The sequence below is a fragment of the Salmo trutta genome, chromosome 20 (genome assembly GCF_901001165.1).
Source record: "Salmo trutta chromosome 20, fSalTru1.1, whole genome shotgun sequence".
NCBI classification, from domain to species: Eukaryota; Metazoa; Chordata; class Actinopteri; order Salmoniformes; family Salmonidae; genus Salmo; species Salmo trutta.
In genome coordinates, this window is record NC_042976.1 from 39,833,700 (window position 1) to 39,851,654 (window position 17,955).

The 17,955-nt window shown below is 42.5% G+C and overlaps 1 protein-coding gene across 3 annotated transcripts in view; it reads right to left on the bottom strand.

Annotated features, from left to right (window-relative positions):
* Positions 1-90: 90 nt before the first annotated feature.
* b3galt1b (UDP-Gal:betaGlcNAc beta 1,3-galactosyltransferase, polypeptide 1b) overlaps positions 91-17,955 on the bottom strand; it is a 121,073-nt gene continuing 103,208 nt past the window's right edge. For 2 of the 3 annotated variants that reach the window (XM_029703267.1, XM_029703269.1), the window contains exon 2: positions 91-2,575. In XM_029703267.1, coding sequence (XP_029559127.1) covers positions 1,343-2,332 — 990 coding nt within the window. In that variant the 5' untranslated portion in view covers positions 2,333-2,575 and the 3' untranslated portion in view covers positions 91-1,342. Of the gene's footprint in view, positions 2,576-15,198; positions 15,216-17,955 lie in introns of those variants that run through there. The other variant, XM_029703268.1, reaches the window with a different exon arrangement.

Below are 17,955 nucleotides of genomic sequence, written 5' to 3' on the forward strand. Positions count from 1 at the left end.
CAGTTGAATGTATTCAATTGTGCAATTGAGTAGGTATCCCCTTTCTCTTAAGGGTCACCAAGTATACAAGGCATTGAATAGGTTTCATTACTTTTCAAGTATGAATATTTTTTATGTAAAAAACACTTTATATCACAACAACCTCCTTCAGGATATATCTTTATACTTTCACAGTCAAATGTCACAATAGCTTCTAATACTAAATACTTCAAAAAAAATTATAAACACTTGAAAATGACATTTGGGCCATAGCAGCTATCTAAGTTCCAGAAAATTGAATTATTTCCCATTATTTCAATAGCAGTGATTCAGTAAAGCTATGCCAAATACACATTATAATAGATTCACTTGGGAATTTTGTTAAAAGTTACTATGTAAATTGTCACTTGCACAAGATGATTTGTAATGTCTGTCGATACTTGGTAGTGGATCCGCTCTACGTAGAGTACAGTAATAGTAACCAGTTTTATCAGAAGCATGTAGCATGACATCATTAAATACTTAAAAGTACACTGTAAGAAAATAATTTGAGTAAAAATGATAAATTACACCTAAATGTAAAAAGCATTATCCTGTCTCTTTCCACATGAAGAGGCAGTTACATTTACACCAATATGTAAACAAAGATATCCAGGAAAAATCACATTTATAACATCTGTTTGACCCACACATGTACTTTTGAACACTGGGTAATAGTGAACATCACTACCAATATTGTTAAAGTACATCCAGCAGAGATGTATTCATTTCTTATTAAATGGCAACAATAGAAAATAACAATTAACATTCGCACTTGGTCTACGTTTGCAGAATATAGATGTTGTTGTCATTGTTGCAGCATTATTTGCTATTTAAATGTGTATGTACTATAGTGTAGCCTACAACTGTTGACCATCCATAAGCCTGGTAGGAGGGATGAGACATGGTGTGGGTGAGGCTTTGTCCCGCTGTAAGGAAGTACCATCCCCAAAACAGCATGAGAACTTGACAGAAAGTAGATAGACACTTACACTGACATATACATCATTTTTTCTTTCAATAATACCCCTGGTTTCACTTGTAAATGTACAGAGTAAATGTTCACCAAAATGAGTTTTTGAAGTCTATAGCTCTAGACCAGAGATTACAAAATGACTAGTAACACCACTATCTTAGTGTGTGTTTGAATGAGAACATGCACTTTACAAGCCTCATGCACCCAACAGCTACATTGGATTCAGTAGAAGTACACTAGTAGCCTATAGAGAACTAATGTTGTCAGAAAATGAAAACAAACTTTGTTAGAACACCAGGTTGAGAGATAAAAAAAAAACAGAAGAAGGGTCCAAGTTGTCCTCAGGTGCTAGCATCTGAGGTGTTTCTTGCTTGACATGTCGTTCCAGATCCGGTGCATTTCTTCCGGTGAAATCTGGTGGACAGTGATAACACGACGGTACCTACACAGGCTGTAGGCCATTTTCCAGTGATTGAAGCCACTGTTCTGATAGGGATGGATGCCCAGCTTCCTCAGACACAGTCCCACGTACACATCCTCCAGGTGGAGCAGTCTGGTGTGCAGAGAGGTCTTATAGATTAGCTCAGCCACGTCCACTGAGAACACATACCCCGTGCCCGAGCAGAAGGGCGGATACTTTGCCTCGGGGTACAGGTCTCTGGGCATGTACCACTTACTGCGCATGTCTCTGATGGGACCTCCGTTGATGACGTAGCCCGTGAAGTACCTCCTCTTGGGCTTGGTGGTGGGCTTCAGAAGCTTGTAGACCAGATTGTCCATGTTGACGAAAATGTCGCTGTCTGTCTTCATGACGTACTGGGCCTGGGAACAGAAGGTGGCCACCCAGCGCATGCCCATCAGGGTCTTGAGGGTGAGGTTGTGGTACGAGTCTATGAAGTCCTCCACCACAATGTCGTGGAAGATCTGGCTCTCCTGCTCCACCATCTGGTTGAGGACGGCGTCCGTGTTGCGGCCCAGCAGGAAGAGGGTGATGATGCGGACGTCGCTGTAGGTGCTCTCATCGCCCCAGGTCTCCCGGATGGCCTGACGGGCATCGAACTCTTTGTGTGTGGTGCTGATCAGGATGACCAGGAAGGGCGTGTTGGTCTCACATTTCTTAGGCTCGTTGATGACAAAGTCGAAGGCGTGTGGGTTCAGCGTTCGCGTCCGGATGTTGCTGAACGTAGTGTTCTTCAGGGTTTTCACAGTCTTCCGGATCGGCAAAGACATCTGCCCACTGACATAGGAGGATGTCGGCCGGGATATACCCAAATACCAAAGAGCACTTGCCCAGCAAACGACTGTCAACACGTACAAGCATGAGACTTTTGAAGGCATTCTGGTGCATTTATATGGATTTAATGTATTGAATCTTAAAAGGCTTTCTTTCCATTAGCAGTGTTTCTTCCAGCAAGGCAGCATAATGCTGCACTGATGTGCTGCTTGACATTAATTGTCAGTAATGGATTGTTTTAGAGGAAAGTGATGGGATGTCGTTGTTTGCCTTTTAATGCAAATCCGGTTTGAAACCGTGCAGATGTCCTGTTTTTCTTCTTGACACTTGTGCTTCTCCATTTACATCTGAAAAATTGAGAAATAACATGTTAACGCCAGAACAAAAAGATAGGTCTTAATAGGTTCAGCAAGCACACCCGTCTGCTAAATAAAAGAATACAAAGTTTTATCAAGTAGTGTTAAGAGCTTCTCTAAAATCAGCACTCAGCAGTTATAACCAAGAGCTTTTGATAAGAGTTATCTTTGTACTGCCTCTAGACTAAGCTTACCTTTCACACAGTAGGGTGCACCATCAAATAAAATGCTAATACAGAATTGTATGAGTTCTCAGCTGTTCAAAAACCCAGCTCGGAGACATTGAAAAAGTATTTTGATACTTTGGATAAGTGAAAAGTCTATACATTTCTGTATCCGAAGTCCCGTGAGAGAATCTTCTCAGATTGTACAGTAATGCAGTCTGATGTAATCAGTATCTCTCACACAAGGCCTTAGACTCAGACTAATGCATTTAGGAAATGGCTAAATGCTGCCAACCACAAAGTGCCATAATCTTCCCCTATAGGTCTAGAAAGAGTACATCCCCATGCAGTGTATAAATATAACTCTGACACCAAGCCTGTAATACCTTCACCAAACACAAAATAATGACACTACATGTTGTTGGTACAGTAATAAAGATAATATTCTTATTAATTAGTGGTAGTGATACGTTTAGAAATCTCTGGAGTTGGCATGATTGGGCAATTACTGTCTATTACAGACTAAAACAAAGTGCATGTTGCTAGAGCTAACAAAGTGCATGTTGCTAGTGCTTTGACTACACACAGCATATTTGGAATACAGCTACCCACTTTATAGACCCTTATGCTTTGTAAAACACTGCAATGACGGGCCAGAGGTAGTAAATTGTAAGACTCCGCTGCACACATTTCCAATTTCAATCGAATTAACATAATGGACTATCTATTAAACAAGGCCACATAGGATACTTAATGCCTATGGTAGCTATAACAATAACTGAGATGCACATTCTGAAATGAAATCTGCAGTACAAAGGCATATTAAAGTAGTGACATTGAACGTGGCACATTAAAGGGACATATCATTATTGGAGTACTGTACTATACTGGGGACACGGAAGCAACAAAAGAGAAAGCAGAATAAACATAATTGATCTGACTTGATATTTTTTGTCCACCTGTCCCTAAAAAAACATTTTACAAGCTCCATTTATCCAGGCATAGCATTTTCATGATTTGTCTGATCTACTTTGTATCCATCAAAAAGACAAAAGGGAGAGAAGAAGAAAAAGAACCCGAACAAAGATCTCCTGACAGAACTGTTTATTATTTCAGAGCTGCACTGAGGCGGTATAAGGAAGGTGTTTACTTCAAACTGCTTGTTTGTGTAATCCTTAATGTAAATCTTTGCCTCAGACAGAGACATTACAGGCTCTTTGTTATGCTCCTGCATATGATAAGCGACCTTGCCAAGCACCTGTTTAATGACACTGCAGTGAGCTGAGGACACATCTCTGCATGCTACTGATGATAGCAAATGCTCCAGAATGAGCCCCTCACAATTTGCACCTTTGGTTATTCTCCATGGAAACAAAAGCCCCCTCGGAATCAAACTGATTAAATGACTACAGTGTAAGTCAACAGCGTCTACAGGGCATTCGGAAAGTATTCAGACCCCTTGACGTTACAGCCTTATTCTAAAATGTATTCAATTGTTTTTCTTCTCTCATCAATCTACACGCAATACCCCATAATGACAAAGCAAAAACAGGTTTTTAGAAATGTTTGCAAATGTATAAAAAAAATCAATATATAATAAACGCATTTATTTTAACCTTTAACTAGGTAAGTCAGTTAAGGCCTAGGAACAGTGGGTTAACTGCCTTGTTCAGGGGCAGAACAACAGATTTTTACCTTGTCAGCTTTGGGATTCAATCTAGCAACCTTTCGGTTACTGGCCCAATGCTCTTAACCACTCGGCTACTTGCTACCTATTCAGACCCTTTACTCAGTACTTTGTTGAAGCACCTTTAGCAGCGATTACAGCCTCAAGTCTTCTTGGGTACGACGCTACAAGCTTGGCACATCTGTATTTGGGGAGTTTCTCCCATTACTCTCTGTAGATCCTCTCAAGCTCTGTCAGGTTGGATGGGGAGCATCGCTGCACAGATATTTTCAGGTCTCTCCAGAGATGTTAGATCAGGTTCAAGTCCGGGCTCTGGCTGTGCCACTCAAGGACATTCAGAGACCTGTCCGGAAGCCACTCCTGCGTTGTCTTGGCTGTGTGCTTAGGGTCGTTGACCTCTTGGAAGGTAAACCTTCGCCCCAGTCTGAGGTCCTGAGAGCTCTGGAGCAGGTTTTCATCAAGGATCTCTCTGTACTTTTCTCCTTTCATCTTTCCCTCGATCCTGACTAGTCTCCCAGTCCCTGCCGCTGAAAAACATCCCCACAGCATGATGCTGCCACCACCATGCTTCACCGTAGGGATGGTGCCAGGTTTCCTCCAGATGTGACGCTAGGCATTCAGGCCAAAGAGTTCAATCTTGGTTTCATTAGACCAGAGAATCTTGTTTCTCATGGTCTGAAAGTCCTTAAGGTGCCTTTTGGCAAACTCCAAGTGGGCTGTCATGTGCCTTTTATTGAGGAGTGTCTTCCGTCTGGCCACTCTACCATAAAGATCTGTTTGGTGGAATGCTGCAGAGGTGGTTGTCCCTCTGGAAGGTTCTCCCATCTCAACAGAGGAACTCTGGAGCTCTGTCAGAGTGATCATCGGGTTCTTGGTCACCTCCCTGCCCAAGGCATCTTCTCCCCCAATTGCTCAGTTTGGCTGGGAGCAGCCAGTTCTAGGAAGAGTCTTGGTGGTTCCAAACTTCTTCCATTGATGGAGGCCACTGTTCTTGGGGACCTTCATTGCTGCAGAAATGTTTTGGTACCCTTCCCCAGATCTGTGCCTTGGCACAATCCTGTCTCGGAGCTCTACGGACAATTCCTTCGACCTCATCGCTTGGTTTTTGTTCTGACATGCACTGTCAACTGTGGGACCTTATATAGACAGGTGTGTGCCTTTCCAAATCATGTCCAATCAATTTAATTTACCACAGGTGGACTCAAATCAAGTTGTAGAAACATCAAGGATGATCAATGGGAAACAGGATGCACCTGAGCTCAATTTCGAGTCTCATAGCTAAGGGTCTGAATAATTATGTTAATAACACATTTCTATCTAGAAAAAAGAAACGCACACCTATAAAGGCGAGGTGCTGGCTAGCGGAGTAGAACACTAGAAAATAAAGGAAAGCCGCACACTCTAAGAGCTCAGATGCAAAAATTTTAATAACCAACGTTTCGACAGCTAAGCTGTCTTCATCATAACACATTTCTAAAAACCTGTTTTCGCTTTGTCATTATGGGGTATGGTGTGAAGATTGATGAGGGATTTTTAATTAGAATAACGCTGTAATGTGGAAAAAGTCAAGGGGTCTGAATACTTTCCGAATGCGCTGTATAGAGCTGCATGTAGAAAAAGCTACTACAACAGCTTACTACAGAGCTCCACATTTATGGAATCAATTTAAACGTCTAGCCTATACCTACTGTTTGAGAACAGATTTATCTCAGTCCACCCTGTGTCCACACTAATCCTCCACATTAAACTTGCATGGACAAACGTCCCTTTAAAGATAATAACAGGTGGAAAATAATATGACAGGTAGAACAGAGGTTCTGATTGTGTGAGCGTTCTGTCTTCCCGGGTCCAGAGCAGCTCCGGGTATGGCAGTTGACTGCGCTCTATGACAGATATGCTGGTGAAGGGGAACATCGCTCAGTAATAAGCTTTTCTCCTGGAGTGGAAATGCTATCATCTATGGGGGGAATAATACACTGCTATCATGGTGCTATTACTGCGCCTACTGAACTCTCACATCCATATACTGTATAATATACCCTCATATTTTGGGACAATTCAGAGATGTCTAGATGGTGTGGAGGTACTAGACTGTGGTGTCCTTTTGTATCTATGAATTAGAACAGGTGGTTGGTGCTATAGTACATAAGGGTTCTTACATTTGGGATATTTTTTCCAACCCACACTGGGCATCATAGGTGATGGCATATCAAGACATTATCAATGCTTTAGAACCCCAGGTTGGTATAATCCAGGCAAATCCAAGCCTGTGTGGTGGGTCTTCTGATAACATCTTGACATACAGCATTTCTGCCTGTAAACAGAGACAGAGTCCAGCCTACCAGACAAACATATTGACCTAACTAAATAACATTTTTCAAATCAAATCAAATCTTATTTTGTCGCATGCGCCGAATAGAGCTGGTGAGACTTTACCGTGAAGTGCTCGCTCACGAGCCCTTCCCAACAACGCAGATTTAAAAAAAGAATATAGTAACACGAGGAATAAAATAAAACACACAAGATGGTGGAAGATGGTGAGATTGTGGGGTCCTCTTTTACAGTCGTTGGTGTGCTGCACAGTATTGCAGTATTCTACCGTAGGCACCGGGAATCAACAGCTTTATCACACAATTAGAAATATATTTTAGTCTACTAAAGCAAGTCTGTGAAAACTGGTTGAAACTAGTTGTCGATATGTTTGTCTGGTAGGCTGGACTCTGTCTCTGTTTACAGGCATTGATAATGCCTTGATATGCTGTAAAATAACCGATTCCATGTAGACAGTGCAAAAGCTTTTAGGTACTGTAAAAACATTCCAAACTTATTTTAGAATTCACATCAAAATGATGGTCAACTTTAGCCTCTCGTGAGAATAAAACTGATTCATATCAGTAGATAGTGACGGTGACTAAAACCAGTGTATGGAGGGTGTTCACATATAATGTACTGTGCATGCTGTACTCTTCAATATACTCCTTGTCCTCCCTGTCTGTTAAAGACAATTTGTTTTTAATTGGTCACACCACTGGTAGAACCCCAGACAGTATATATATCCTTTTTGGCAGCACATGACTGTCAGAAAACCCCCTCAATCTCAATCTTTCTATTCTACATCAGCATTATCCTCACTATCCCTCCATCACAAAGTCATTACTGTACCTCCATTCTTTCCCCTAAATCATTTCTCATTCTCTTCTTTCACTGTGAAACATACACTCTGAATCTCCCTCTGTCCCCCTGATTTCCTTTTGTCTAGCTGTCTGCTGACGATTTTCTTGAGATTGAGAAAGCTAGCAGTAACAAAACATCAGTCTAAGGCACTCTCAGTGTGTTGCAAATGGGTTATTTCTCATGGAGACACTATTCTATCCACTGAGTTCTTCAGCCTGTTTACATTTCATACATCCTATTTATTGAATAAAGTGGCATTCAATGTTAAAAAGCCAACTGAACCAATTGCTTAATCAGCGTTATTCTGCAAGTTGAGCGGACTTCAAAAGGACAAGAATTGAGCCTGTGTGTTAACATTTGTTTACTCAACAAACTCTGCTCAAAGTGAGCTGAATTTGAACAAGCTTGTTGAGAAAAATTACAAACGTATCTATGCTCAAAACCATGCCCACTATTATCATATTTCCCAGCATTCTCTATTGCAGGTTGATTTTCAGAATCTCTGCTTCTTCCTGCATGCATTGCAGCCTGCCTCAGTCTCACCACTGAACACCACTTTCCTGTCTCTCACTAGCCTACTCTCTGCAATTAAAAGCTATTATGAGAACTTAGTAGCCAATGTTTTGCTCCTGCTGAGGTAAGCTCCGTATAACATTAGCTTCTTACTTCATCCTTCTTGCTGAATGAGTAGCCTAATACTAGCCAGAGTCCTTCAACGTTACTGCAATATAAGTTTCTACTGGCAGATAGCTATCTGACTGACATACACTATATATACAAAAGTATGTGGACAACCCTTCAAATTAGTGGATTCGGCTATTTCAGCCACACCCGTTACTGACAGGTGTATAAAATTGAGCACACAGCCATGCAATCTCCATAGACAAATATTGGCAGTAGAATGGCCTTACTGAACAGCTCAGTGACTTTCAATGTGGCACAGTCATAGAATGCCTTTCCAACAAGTCAGTTCGTAAAATTTCTGCCCTGCTAGAGCTGCCCCAGGCAACTGTAAGTGCTGTTATTGTGAAGTGGAAACGTCTATGAGTAACAACGGCTCAGCCGCGATGTGGTAGGCCACACAAGCTCACAGCGTGGGACTGTCGAGTGCTGAAGTGCGTAGCGTGTAAAAATCATCTGTACTTGGCTGCAACACTCACTACCGAGTTCCAAACTTCCTCTGGAAGCAACGTCAGCACTTTTCGTCGGGAGCTTCATGAAATGGGTTTCCATGGCCGAACAGCCGCACGCACACAAGCCTAAGATCAACATGTGCAAAGCCAAGCTTTGGCTAGAGTGATGTAAAGCTCGCCGCCATTAGACTCTGGAGCAGTGGAAATGCATTCTCTGAAGTGATGAATCACGCTTCATCATCTGGCAGTCCGACGTACGAATCTGGCTTTGGCAGATGTCAGGAGAATGCTACCTGCCCGAATACATATTGCCACCTGTACAGTTTGGTGGAGGAGTAATAATATTCTGGGGCTGTGTTTCATGGTTGGGGCTAGGCCCCTTAGTTCCAGTGAAGGGAAATCTTAACGCTACAGCATACAATGACATTGTAGACGATTCTGTGTTTCCAACTTTGTGGCAACAGTTTGGAGAAGGCCCTTCCTTGTTTCAGCATGACAATGCACCCGTGCACAAAGTGAGGTCCACACAGAAATGGTTTTTCGAGATAGGTGTGGAAGAACTTGACTGGCCTTCACAGAGCCCTGACCTCAACCCCATCAAATATCTTTGGGATGAATTGGAATGCCAACTGTGGGCCAGGCCTAACCGCCCATCATCAGTGCCCGACCTCTCAAATGCTCTTGTGTTGGAATGGAAGCTGAGATGCAAGCAAAGGGGGGACCAACTCTATATTAATGCCCATGATTTTGGAATGAGATACTCGACGAACAGGTGGCCACATACTGTTGGCCGTGTAGTGTATCTACCGTATTACCAGTTGTGCGCTCGTTCTCCGAGAGTCGTTATTTGTTTGTTTGGGGGATGTCTGTAGACACGTCAGGAGTCGCGGGCGGTTTTAAAATTGCCTTCTGCCCGGCATCTCGCAAACACACTGTCAGCAGCGTTTCTACTTGAGCAGACAGGTAGTTTGTTTCATGTCCGGGAGGCAAATCCAGGGGACGCAGGTGAACATAACCAATAAACCACTGTTCATGATTCCAATCGTTCGCAAATAGGCAGGCGCGATTCGTCAGATCAAGAATATAAGCGTTCTGAGCTTTGATCAACGCTGGAAGCAATATTTAGATGTTGACCCGTAATTGATTTTCTTTAATGTATACAATATACAGTATATATATTTTATTATAAAACATGTCAAAGGTCTGCACCTCGGTGTCTTCACACGTAGTTACGGACCCGATTATTTTCAGCTTGTAAATTCCATTCTTTCTTGGCTATAAAACATAGAAGTACATCTCCTCTCTCGTCAACCTGAAAAGTTAACGCAAAGAATGTCTGGACAAAGGCATCCCAGTAGCACAAGGTCTGCCTGCAATGCTCCCCGACACACATGCATGCACTGAACCATTTTTTAAGTTATGCTTCAAGAATTCCCAGCTACATTCGGCCCCTGTGCATTAAAATCATTGAATTGTCCCGGAATCTGCTGTCAGTGACTTGTTGCAACAGCAAAACTATTGTCTTTTCAATTAGTGAATAATTCACTGATAGATGTGCTTAGTTACAGTAAGATGGCACTACAATGTGCAATGCTAGACCTAATTCAATGAGAGTAATATCCAATGCATTTCAGGCTGAACTGCGCAGGGTCGCATTAGTAGTCCAGCCATGAAATAGTTCCTTGCTAGCAGATGTAGAGAGCCTGAGTGACTACAGCCCATACTCATGCCAACTTCCAAGCATGATGCACATGACTCAGCAGGCAAATTACACTGTGTTCATAATATTAGCCACGATAGAGTGTTTTTGAATACACACATAATTTCTACAATTGAAGGGATCTATCCGCATTAAGAATGTCTAAAATCAAATCCAGCTTGATTGAGAGACAGAGGCTTTTAGTTGCCATGGCAGCATGCTGAAGTCAACAGCAAAAAGGGGGTAAGCTAGGGAGCGTGGATCTGAGAGAGAGTACCCTGCAGCACTTATACAGAATGATCCGAACAGCTCTTAAAGACTCACTTTAACAGTCATACAGTGTAATTATGTGTTCCAGCGCCACTGCACTTCACTAAGCAATGCCTACCGGTGACACGTTGCCATTTTAAGTTGATTAAGTAAAGTGGCAATAAAATGTTGCTCTTTTACATTCATGGCTCAGTCATTGACTCTCCTAAGTGTTTGGAGACTGGGGGCCAAAATGGGAAAAGTAAGTAAATGTGCCTTACCAGCATTTTTTCGGAAATTACCATGGAAGAACTTTCTGTACTGTGAAAACCTAGCAAAACTTCTGCCAATTCCTGTGGCAATAGTATTTATTCAACCAGACCTGAGCCAGATAGATCTACTGGTAGATCAGAGTCTGTCATCTCATTCTAGATTTCTTAACAGGGGTTTTCATTATAGCATTTCAAGTCATCCAAAAACATGGACAATTTTGCATCCATCACCATTTCAGGAATCAATACGACTTTGCAGGGAGTTCTAAAAAAGAAATAACAGAACAGCTTGCATAGTAGATTCTCTGGCATTGCATTTTCCCCTGTTTGTATGCATTGGTATGTTTTCTGCTGCTGTATGTTTGTCCGGTCTGTGTCGGTGTATTAGCCTCTGTTTAGATTACTGTAGCGTGTAGCGTGGGCAGCCAGCCAGAGTTTATTACTCCAATCCATCTCCATAATGCTGGATGTCATGCAGAGAGCCAATCATAATGTCTGCTATATGACTGGACCAGGCGGCTGACTGTCTGTCAGAGAGGACACTATAAGAAAAAGATAACTCTTTCCTGTTTAGACACAGACACACACGTTGCTGCAGGTGCTTTAACGACACTGAACTGGAATGCAGCCGGTAGGCTACACCTCACAGACTCAAGCAGAATTGTGAAATAATTAGTCAAAGCAATGAAAATAGACTCAATTTATCAAGATTTCTTTCATAACAAGGGGTAAATCTGTGTTAGGAGCGCAATACAAAGGCGACCATTCATCACAAAGTGACATGCCTTTCTCCCAGGCTGCAGGTGGAGTGTTTTGAACACTGGTTTGTAAAAAGGGCTATTATTCAGTCCTCTGTACACAACAAGTCATTACTTGATTTATAGCCCCATGCAGATTTATGGACACAACTTTCAAATGTTTTTGCAATAACCACGTCTCTCTCTAATAGGTGTCAGATTCTATTATCAGGTTCACACATTACAGGGGAAGGTTGCACCTAAATCTTTCTTGGCCACCTTTCTTCTCACAATCACTTTTTTTCAATGGACCTACAGAAACTATTTTTCCTTAACCTGAAAGACGAGTCCAAGTACTTTGTCGATCGAAAACCAGACTGTCAATTATATACAGGACCTGTTTTCATGAGTATGTTTTCCAGCTATTTCTCTATCCTCCCTTCTATCATTGTGTATCATAATTCCATGTGAGCCTGGCTGTTGCTTAACATTTACACATCAAAACATTATACCAGCTCTCCTGATATAACATGATGTATGAAGGTCTTTCTCAGGGTTGGATTCCTACAGTATTTATAATTTTTCTGCAGAATTTTGAATATAAATTGCGTTGATAAGACTACTGGCATGATACATGGCTCTGTGTTTTCTCATGATAACACATAATTGGATGATTGCTGGTATGAAATACTGATGGCGAAACAGCCTGGCAGAGAAGAGATGTGATAAAAACAATATGGAAGTTGACAGGGTGCAGCACAGCATGTGGTGAGTTTTAAAGAGATTCTCTGGTACTTTTGTATACATTTTAGCCAGTAGTTCTGAAGGTAGGGCCCACAAGCCAAAGGTGGTCCCCGAAAATCGCGTACTGCGTCACATACAGTGCATTTTGAAAGTATTCAGACGCCTTCCCTTTTTCCAAATTTTGTTACGTACAGCCTTATTCTAAAATTGATTAAAATAATTGTTTTCCTCATCAATCTACACACAATATCCCACAATGCAAATGTATTCAAAATAAAAACAGAAATACCTTATTTACATAAGTATTCAGACCCTTTGCTATGAGACTCGAAAACTGAGCTCAGCAACAAAATGTGGAAAGGTAACAAAATTAGGATAAAGTCAAGGGGTCAGAATAGAACTGATTCCACAGCCCATTCCATCCCAGTCTATAAATGTTCCAATAGACAGACCTTGTGAAATCTATTGTTCCTGGTGAGATAAATGGCTTTGGTGTGGAATACATTTTATCAGACAGCTGAATGTGGTTCTGAAGAAAGTGACACAGCTGACTGTGCTGGCAAGCTATTTGTGGTGCTTTGAGCTGCAATTTGAATTTTCAGCAGCCATGAAATGATGACGGTAGCTTTATCTTTGTGTATCTGTCAGTGTATTGTACGTTCTGACAATGGACTGGACAGTAGGTTATTTGTCATCAAACTTCTGAAACGTGAAGTTTAAGGGTATTAATAGAGTAGGTAGCGGTTTATGTTTTCTTAAGTGTACATGGACATCTCAAAAAAGATGTAAAATGACATCTCGCTCCATGTTCCACTGTGTCATATTACACTACACGTCTGGGCAACATGATGATCTCTCTGTTTGCCCCCTCCATGCACTAGAGGTCTTCACGGGTCAACCCGAACCCGAATATCCGAGACCTGACCCAGAATCCAAACTTTTCCCTCGGGTCCGGGTCGGGTCCTGTTTAATCGTCATCGGGTCTTGGGTCTATGTAACTACAGCTGATAGAAACAGCTGTCTAACAGACCACGGCCTGCATATCCTGTAGCATATTTATTTGACGCTAATAAGGTGAATTTATTAGGCCTCCCGGGTGGTGCAGTGGTCTAAGGCACTGCATCGCAGTGCTAGCTGTGCCACCAGAGATTCTGGGTTTGAGCCCAGGCTCTGTCACAACTGGCCGTGACCGGGAGGCCCATGGGGCAGCGCACAATTGGCCCAGCGTTGTCCGGGTTAGGGAGGGTTTGGCTGGCAGGGATATCCTTGTCTCAGGGGGCTGGGTGCAGTGCACACACCCAGAAGCCAGCCACACCAATGTGTTGGAGGAAACACTTGGCAACCTGGTTGTACAGTGTTTCCTCTGACACATTGGTGTGGCTGGCTTCTGGGTTGGATATGCATTGTGTCAAGAAGCAGTGTGGCTTGGTTGGGTTTGTGTTTCTGAGGATGCATGGCTCTTGACCTTCACCTCTCCCGTGTCTGTACGGGAGTTGCAGTGATGAGACAAGAGTGTAACTACTACCAATTGGGGAGAAAAAAGGGGTAAAATAAATAAAAAATAAGGTCAATAGAAGGCCAACATATTAGCTGAAAACGATGTACACGCTAACTGATTCTGGATGGCCAGATTGCCAGCAAGAATGACAAGAAGCTGCCATGTGGAGAATTGCAAGTGGCTCGTTTCAGATGATACCATCTCTTGTTTTGAGGTGTTTTGACGGATTTCATGTCAATGCTAATATGATAAAAATTCTCTAGTCAGCTAACCACCAACTGTAACGACGTATTTGAAAGACAACATGTGCTCACTGTGCAAATGTGTGTTTTCAATAAATATTGGAGACGAAATATAGCTTACATGTTGTCAACAATCTAAGCAGATCCCGTCTGTTTTGCCCCGTAGTTGCGCAAGTGTCGGTTTTGTTGCTTAACAACCAACCCATCTATAAAGACCTATTCATTAAACAGAAGAGCAACTTTGCTGATAAGAATCATTTCTGTCACTCTGGTGCAATCGGGCTTGATTGTTATCGGGTCCGTTCGGGTCCAGGTCCCCCTTTGTTAAATGATCGGGTCCGTTCGGGTCCAGGTCTGATTGTCCTCGAGTCAGTTCAGGTATGGGTCCAACTTTGTGGACCCGAGAAGACCTCTACCATGCACTCAGAGGGATGCAAAACTAATGACATTCAGATACAATGTGAATCAAATTATCAATATCGCCGTCTTCAAAAATGAACCCTCCTCTCTTATTTGTCGCTCTATCACTTTTATATTAGGGAAATATTATAATTTACATATTTTATGCTTACAGCACGGAAGACACGAGGGAAAATATACCAGGCAATTAAACTAGCGAAGCCACATAAAGCTAAATGAAATTGATCGCAAAAGACTGAGAAAAACAAGCTCATAAAATTGGAATCACTGTTACATTATTCCATACAGAGATAATTCAAGTCTCACAGGCAATATTCATATTGGAGGAGAGTTTATGACAATTTAAAAGCTTGGCACTCCGCTGTGCTGCATCTCTGCCACCCCTACTGTAAAGCCCTGAGGTGAATTAGTCAGCATTCAGTTCAGAAGCTGGTACACTCCAGAATGGAACCCCTCTTAATGGTACAATATTCATGCTAAAAGGCCTGCCATAACAACGGCTATTAGTCTGAACTAATAACAAACCCATCAACATGCTTGTTATGTGACTTGTAAGCACTGCTTGAAGTGTAATGGAAAAGGTACCGATACTCACTGTGATTCTACCCCACCAGGGTTGGTTCCTATTTTAGAGCCAGTATTCTATAAAAAGTGACGGTACTCAAGTAGTAAAAAATATGAGAGTGTGCCAGTTTTATGTACTGTACACGCGAGCACCAGCGCATTTCAACCACTGCTTGTATGTTTCTGTATAATGAAGTGCAAAAACAGGACAACCGTGTCAATCAGAAAGTGTAAGGTTAACTAGAACCTCTAAATGGAAATGGAAACCAAGGGAGGTAATGTGTAACTTACTGACTGGGTTTCAAATATCTCCACAACACTTACACCCCTGTTAGTGACCTTCTCCTCCCTGCAGCCGCCCCAGCTGCTGATGAACATCAACTGGGTGATGGGAGTCACAAGCACCAACCTAACCGTCTGCATGACTCAAGACAGTCCCCAAATCCAGAATGAATTCAAGGCAAGTCACGGTATTAACCAGAGCCATGATCGGATCTGAAATTACTCAAGTAAACAGCAGAATTTGCTTTAAAAAACAAATACAACAGCACAACGCCTCTCCCCTTTCTCACCTAAATAACTCTTAGGCAGATGTGTATGTACTGATGTTTGGGTAACTGTCCCCAATGTGTGTAATTGTCAGTGGGAACTTAAATATATATATATATATATATATATATATATATATACACTGCTCAAAAAAATAAAGGGAACACTTAAACAACACAATGTAACTCCAAGTCAATCACACTTCTGTGAAATCAAACTGTCCACTTAGGAAGCAACACTGATTGACAATAAATTTCACATGCTGTTGTGCAAATGGAATAGACAACAGGTGGAAATTATAGGCAATTAGCAAGACACCCCCAATAAAGGAGTGGTTCTGCAGGTGGGGACCACAGACCACTTCTCAGTTCCTATGCTTTCTGACTGATGTTTTGGTCACTTTTGAATGCAGGCGGTGCTTTCAATCTAGTGGTAGCATGAGACGGAGTCTACAACCCACACAAGTGGCTCAGGTAGTGCAGCTCATCCAGGATGGCACATCAATGCGAGCTGTGGCAAGAAGGTTTGCTGTGTCTGTCAGCGTAGTGTCCAGAGCATGGAGGCGCTACCAGGAGACAGGCCAGTACATCAGGAGACGTGGAGGAGGCCGTAGGAGGGCAGCAACCCAGCAGCATGACCGCTACCTCCGTCTTTGTGCAAGGAGGAGCAGAAGGAGCACTGCCAGAGCCCTGCAAAATGACCTCCAGCAGGCCACAAATGTGCATGTGTCTCCTCAAACGGTCAGAAACAGACTCCATGAGGGTGGTATGAGGGCCCGACGTCCACAGGTGGGGGTTGTGCTTACAGCCCAACACCGTGCAGGACGTTTGGCATTTGCCAGAGAACACCAAGATTGGCAAATTCGCCACTGGCGCCCTGTGCTCTTCACAGATGAAAGCAGGTTCACACTGAGCACGTGACAAACGTGACAGAGTCTGGAGACGCCGTGGAGAACGTTCTGCTGCCTGCAACATCCTCTAGCATGACCGGTTTGGCGGTGGGTCAGTCATGGTGTGGGGTGGCATTTCTTTGGGGGGCCGCACAGCCCTCCATGTGCTCACCAGAGGTAGCCTGACTGCCATTAGGTACCGAGATGAGATCCTCAGACCCCTTGTGAGACCATATGCTGGTGCGGTTGGCCCTGGGTTCCTCCTAATGCAAGACAATGCTAGACCTCATGTGGCTGAAGTGTGTCAGCAGTTCCTGCAAGAGGAAGGCATTGATGCTATGGACTGGCCCGCCCGTTCCCCAGACCTGAATCCAATTGAGCACATCTGGGACATCATGTCTCGCTCCATCCACCAACGCCACGTTGCACCACAGACTGTCCAGGAGTTGGCGGATGCTTTAGTCCAGGTCTGGGAGGAGATCCCTCAGGAGACCATCTGCCACCTCATCAGGAGCATGTCCAGGCCTTGTAGGGAGGTCATACAGGCACGTGGAGGCCACACACACTACTGAGCCTCATTTTGACTTGTTTTAAGGACATTACATCAAAGTTGGATCAGCCTGTAGTGTGGTTTTCCACTTTAATTTTGAGTGTGACTCCAAATCCAGACCTCCATGGGTTGATAAATTGGATTTCTAGTGATTATTTTTGTGTGATTTTGTTGTCAGCACATTCAACTATGTAAAGAAAAAAGTATTTAATAAGATTATTTCTTTCATTCAGATCTAGGATGTGTTGTTTAAGTGTTCCCTTTATTTTTTTGAGCAGTATATATATATATATATATATATATATATATATATATATATATATATATATACAGTTGAAGTCGGAAGTTTACATACACCTTAGCCAAATACATTTAAACTCAGTTGTTTTCACAATTCCTGACATTTAATCCTAGTAAAGATTCCCTGTCTTAGGTCAGTTAGGATCACCACTTTATTTTAAGAATGTGAAATGTCAGAGTAATAGTAGAGAGAATTATTTATTTAATATTTTATTTCTTTCATCACATTCCCAGTGGGTCAGAAGTTTACATACACTCAATTAGTATTTGGTAGCATTGCCTTTCAATTGTTTAACTTGGGTCAAACATTTCGGGTAGCCTTCCACAAGCTTCCCACAATAAGTGAATTTTGGCCTATTCCTCCTGACAGAGCTGGTGTAACGGAGTCAGGTTTGTAGGCATCCTTGCTCACACACGCTTTTTCAGTTCAGCCCACACATTTTCATAAGATTGAGGTCAGGGCTTTGTGATGGCCACTCCAATAACTTGACTTTGTTGTC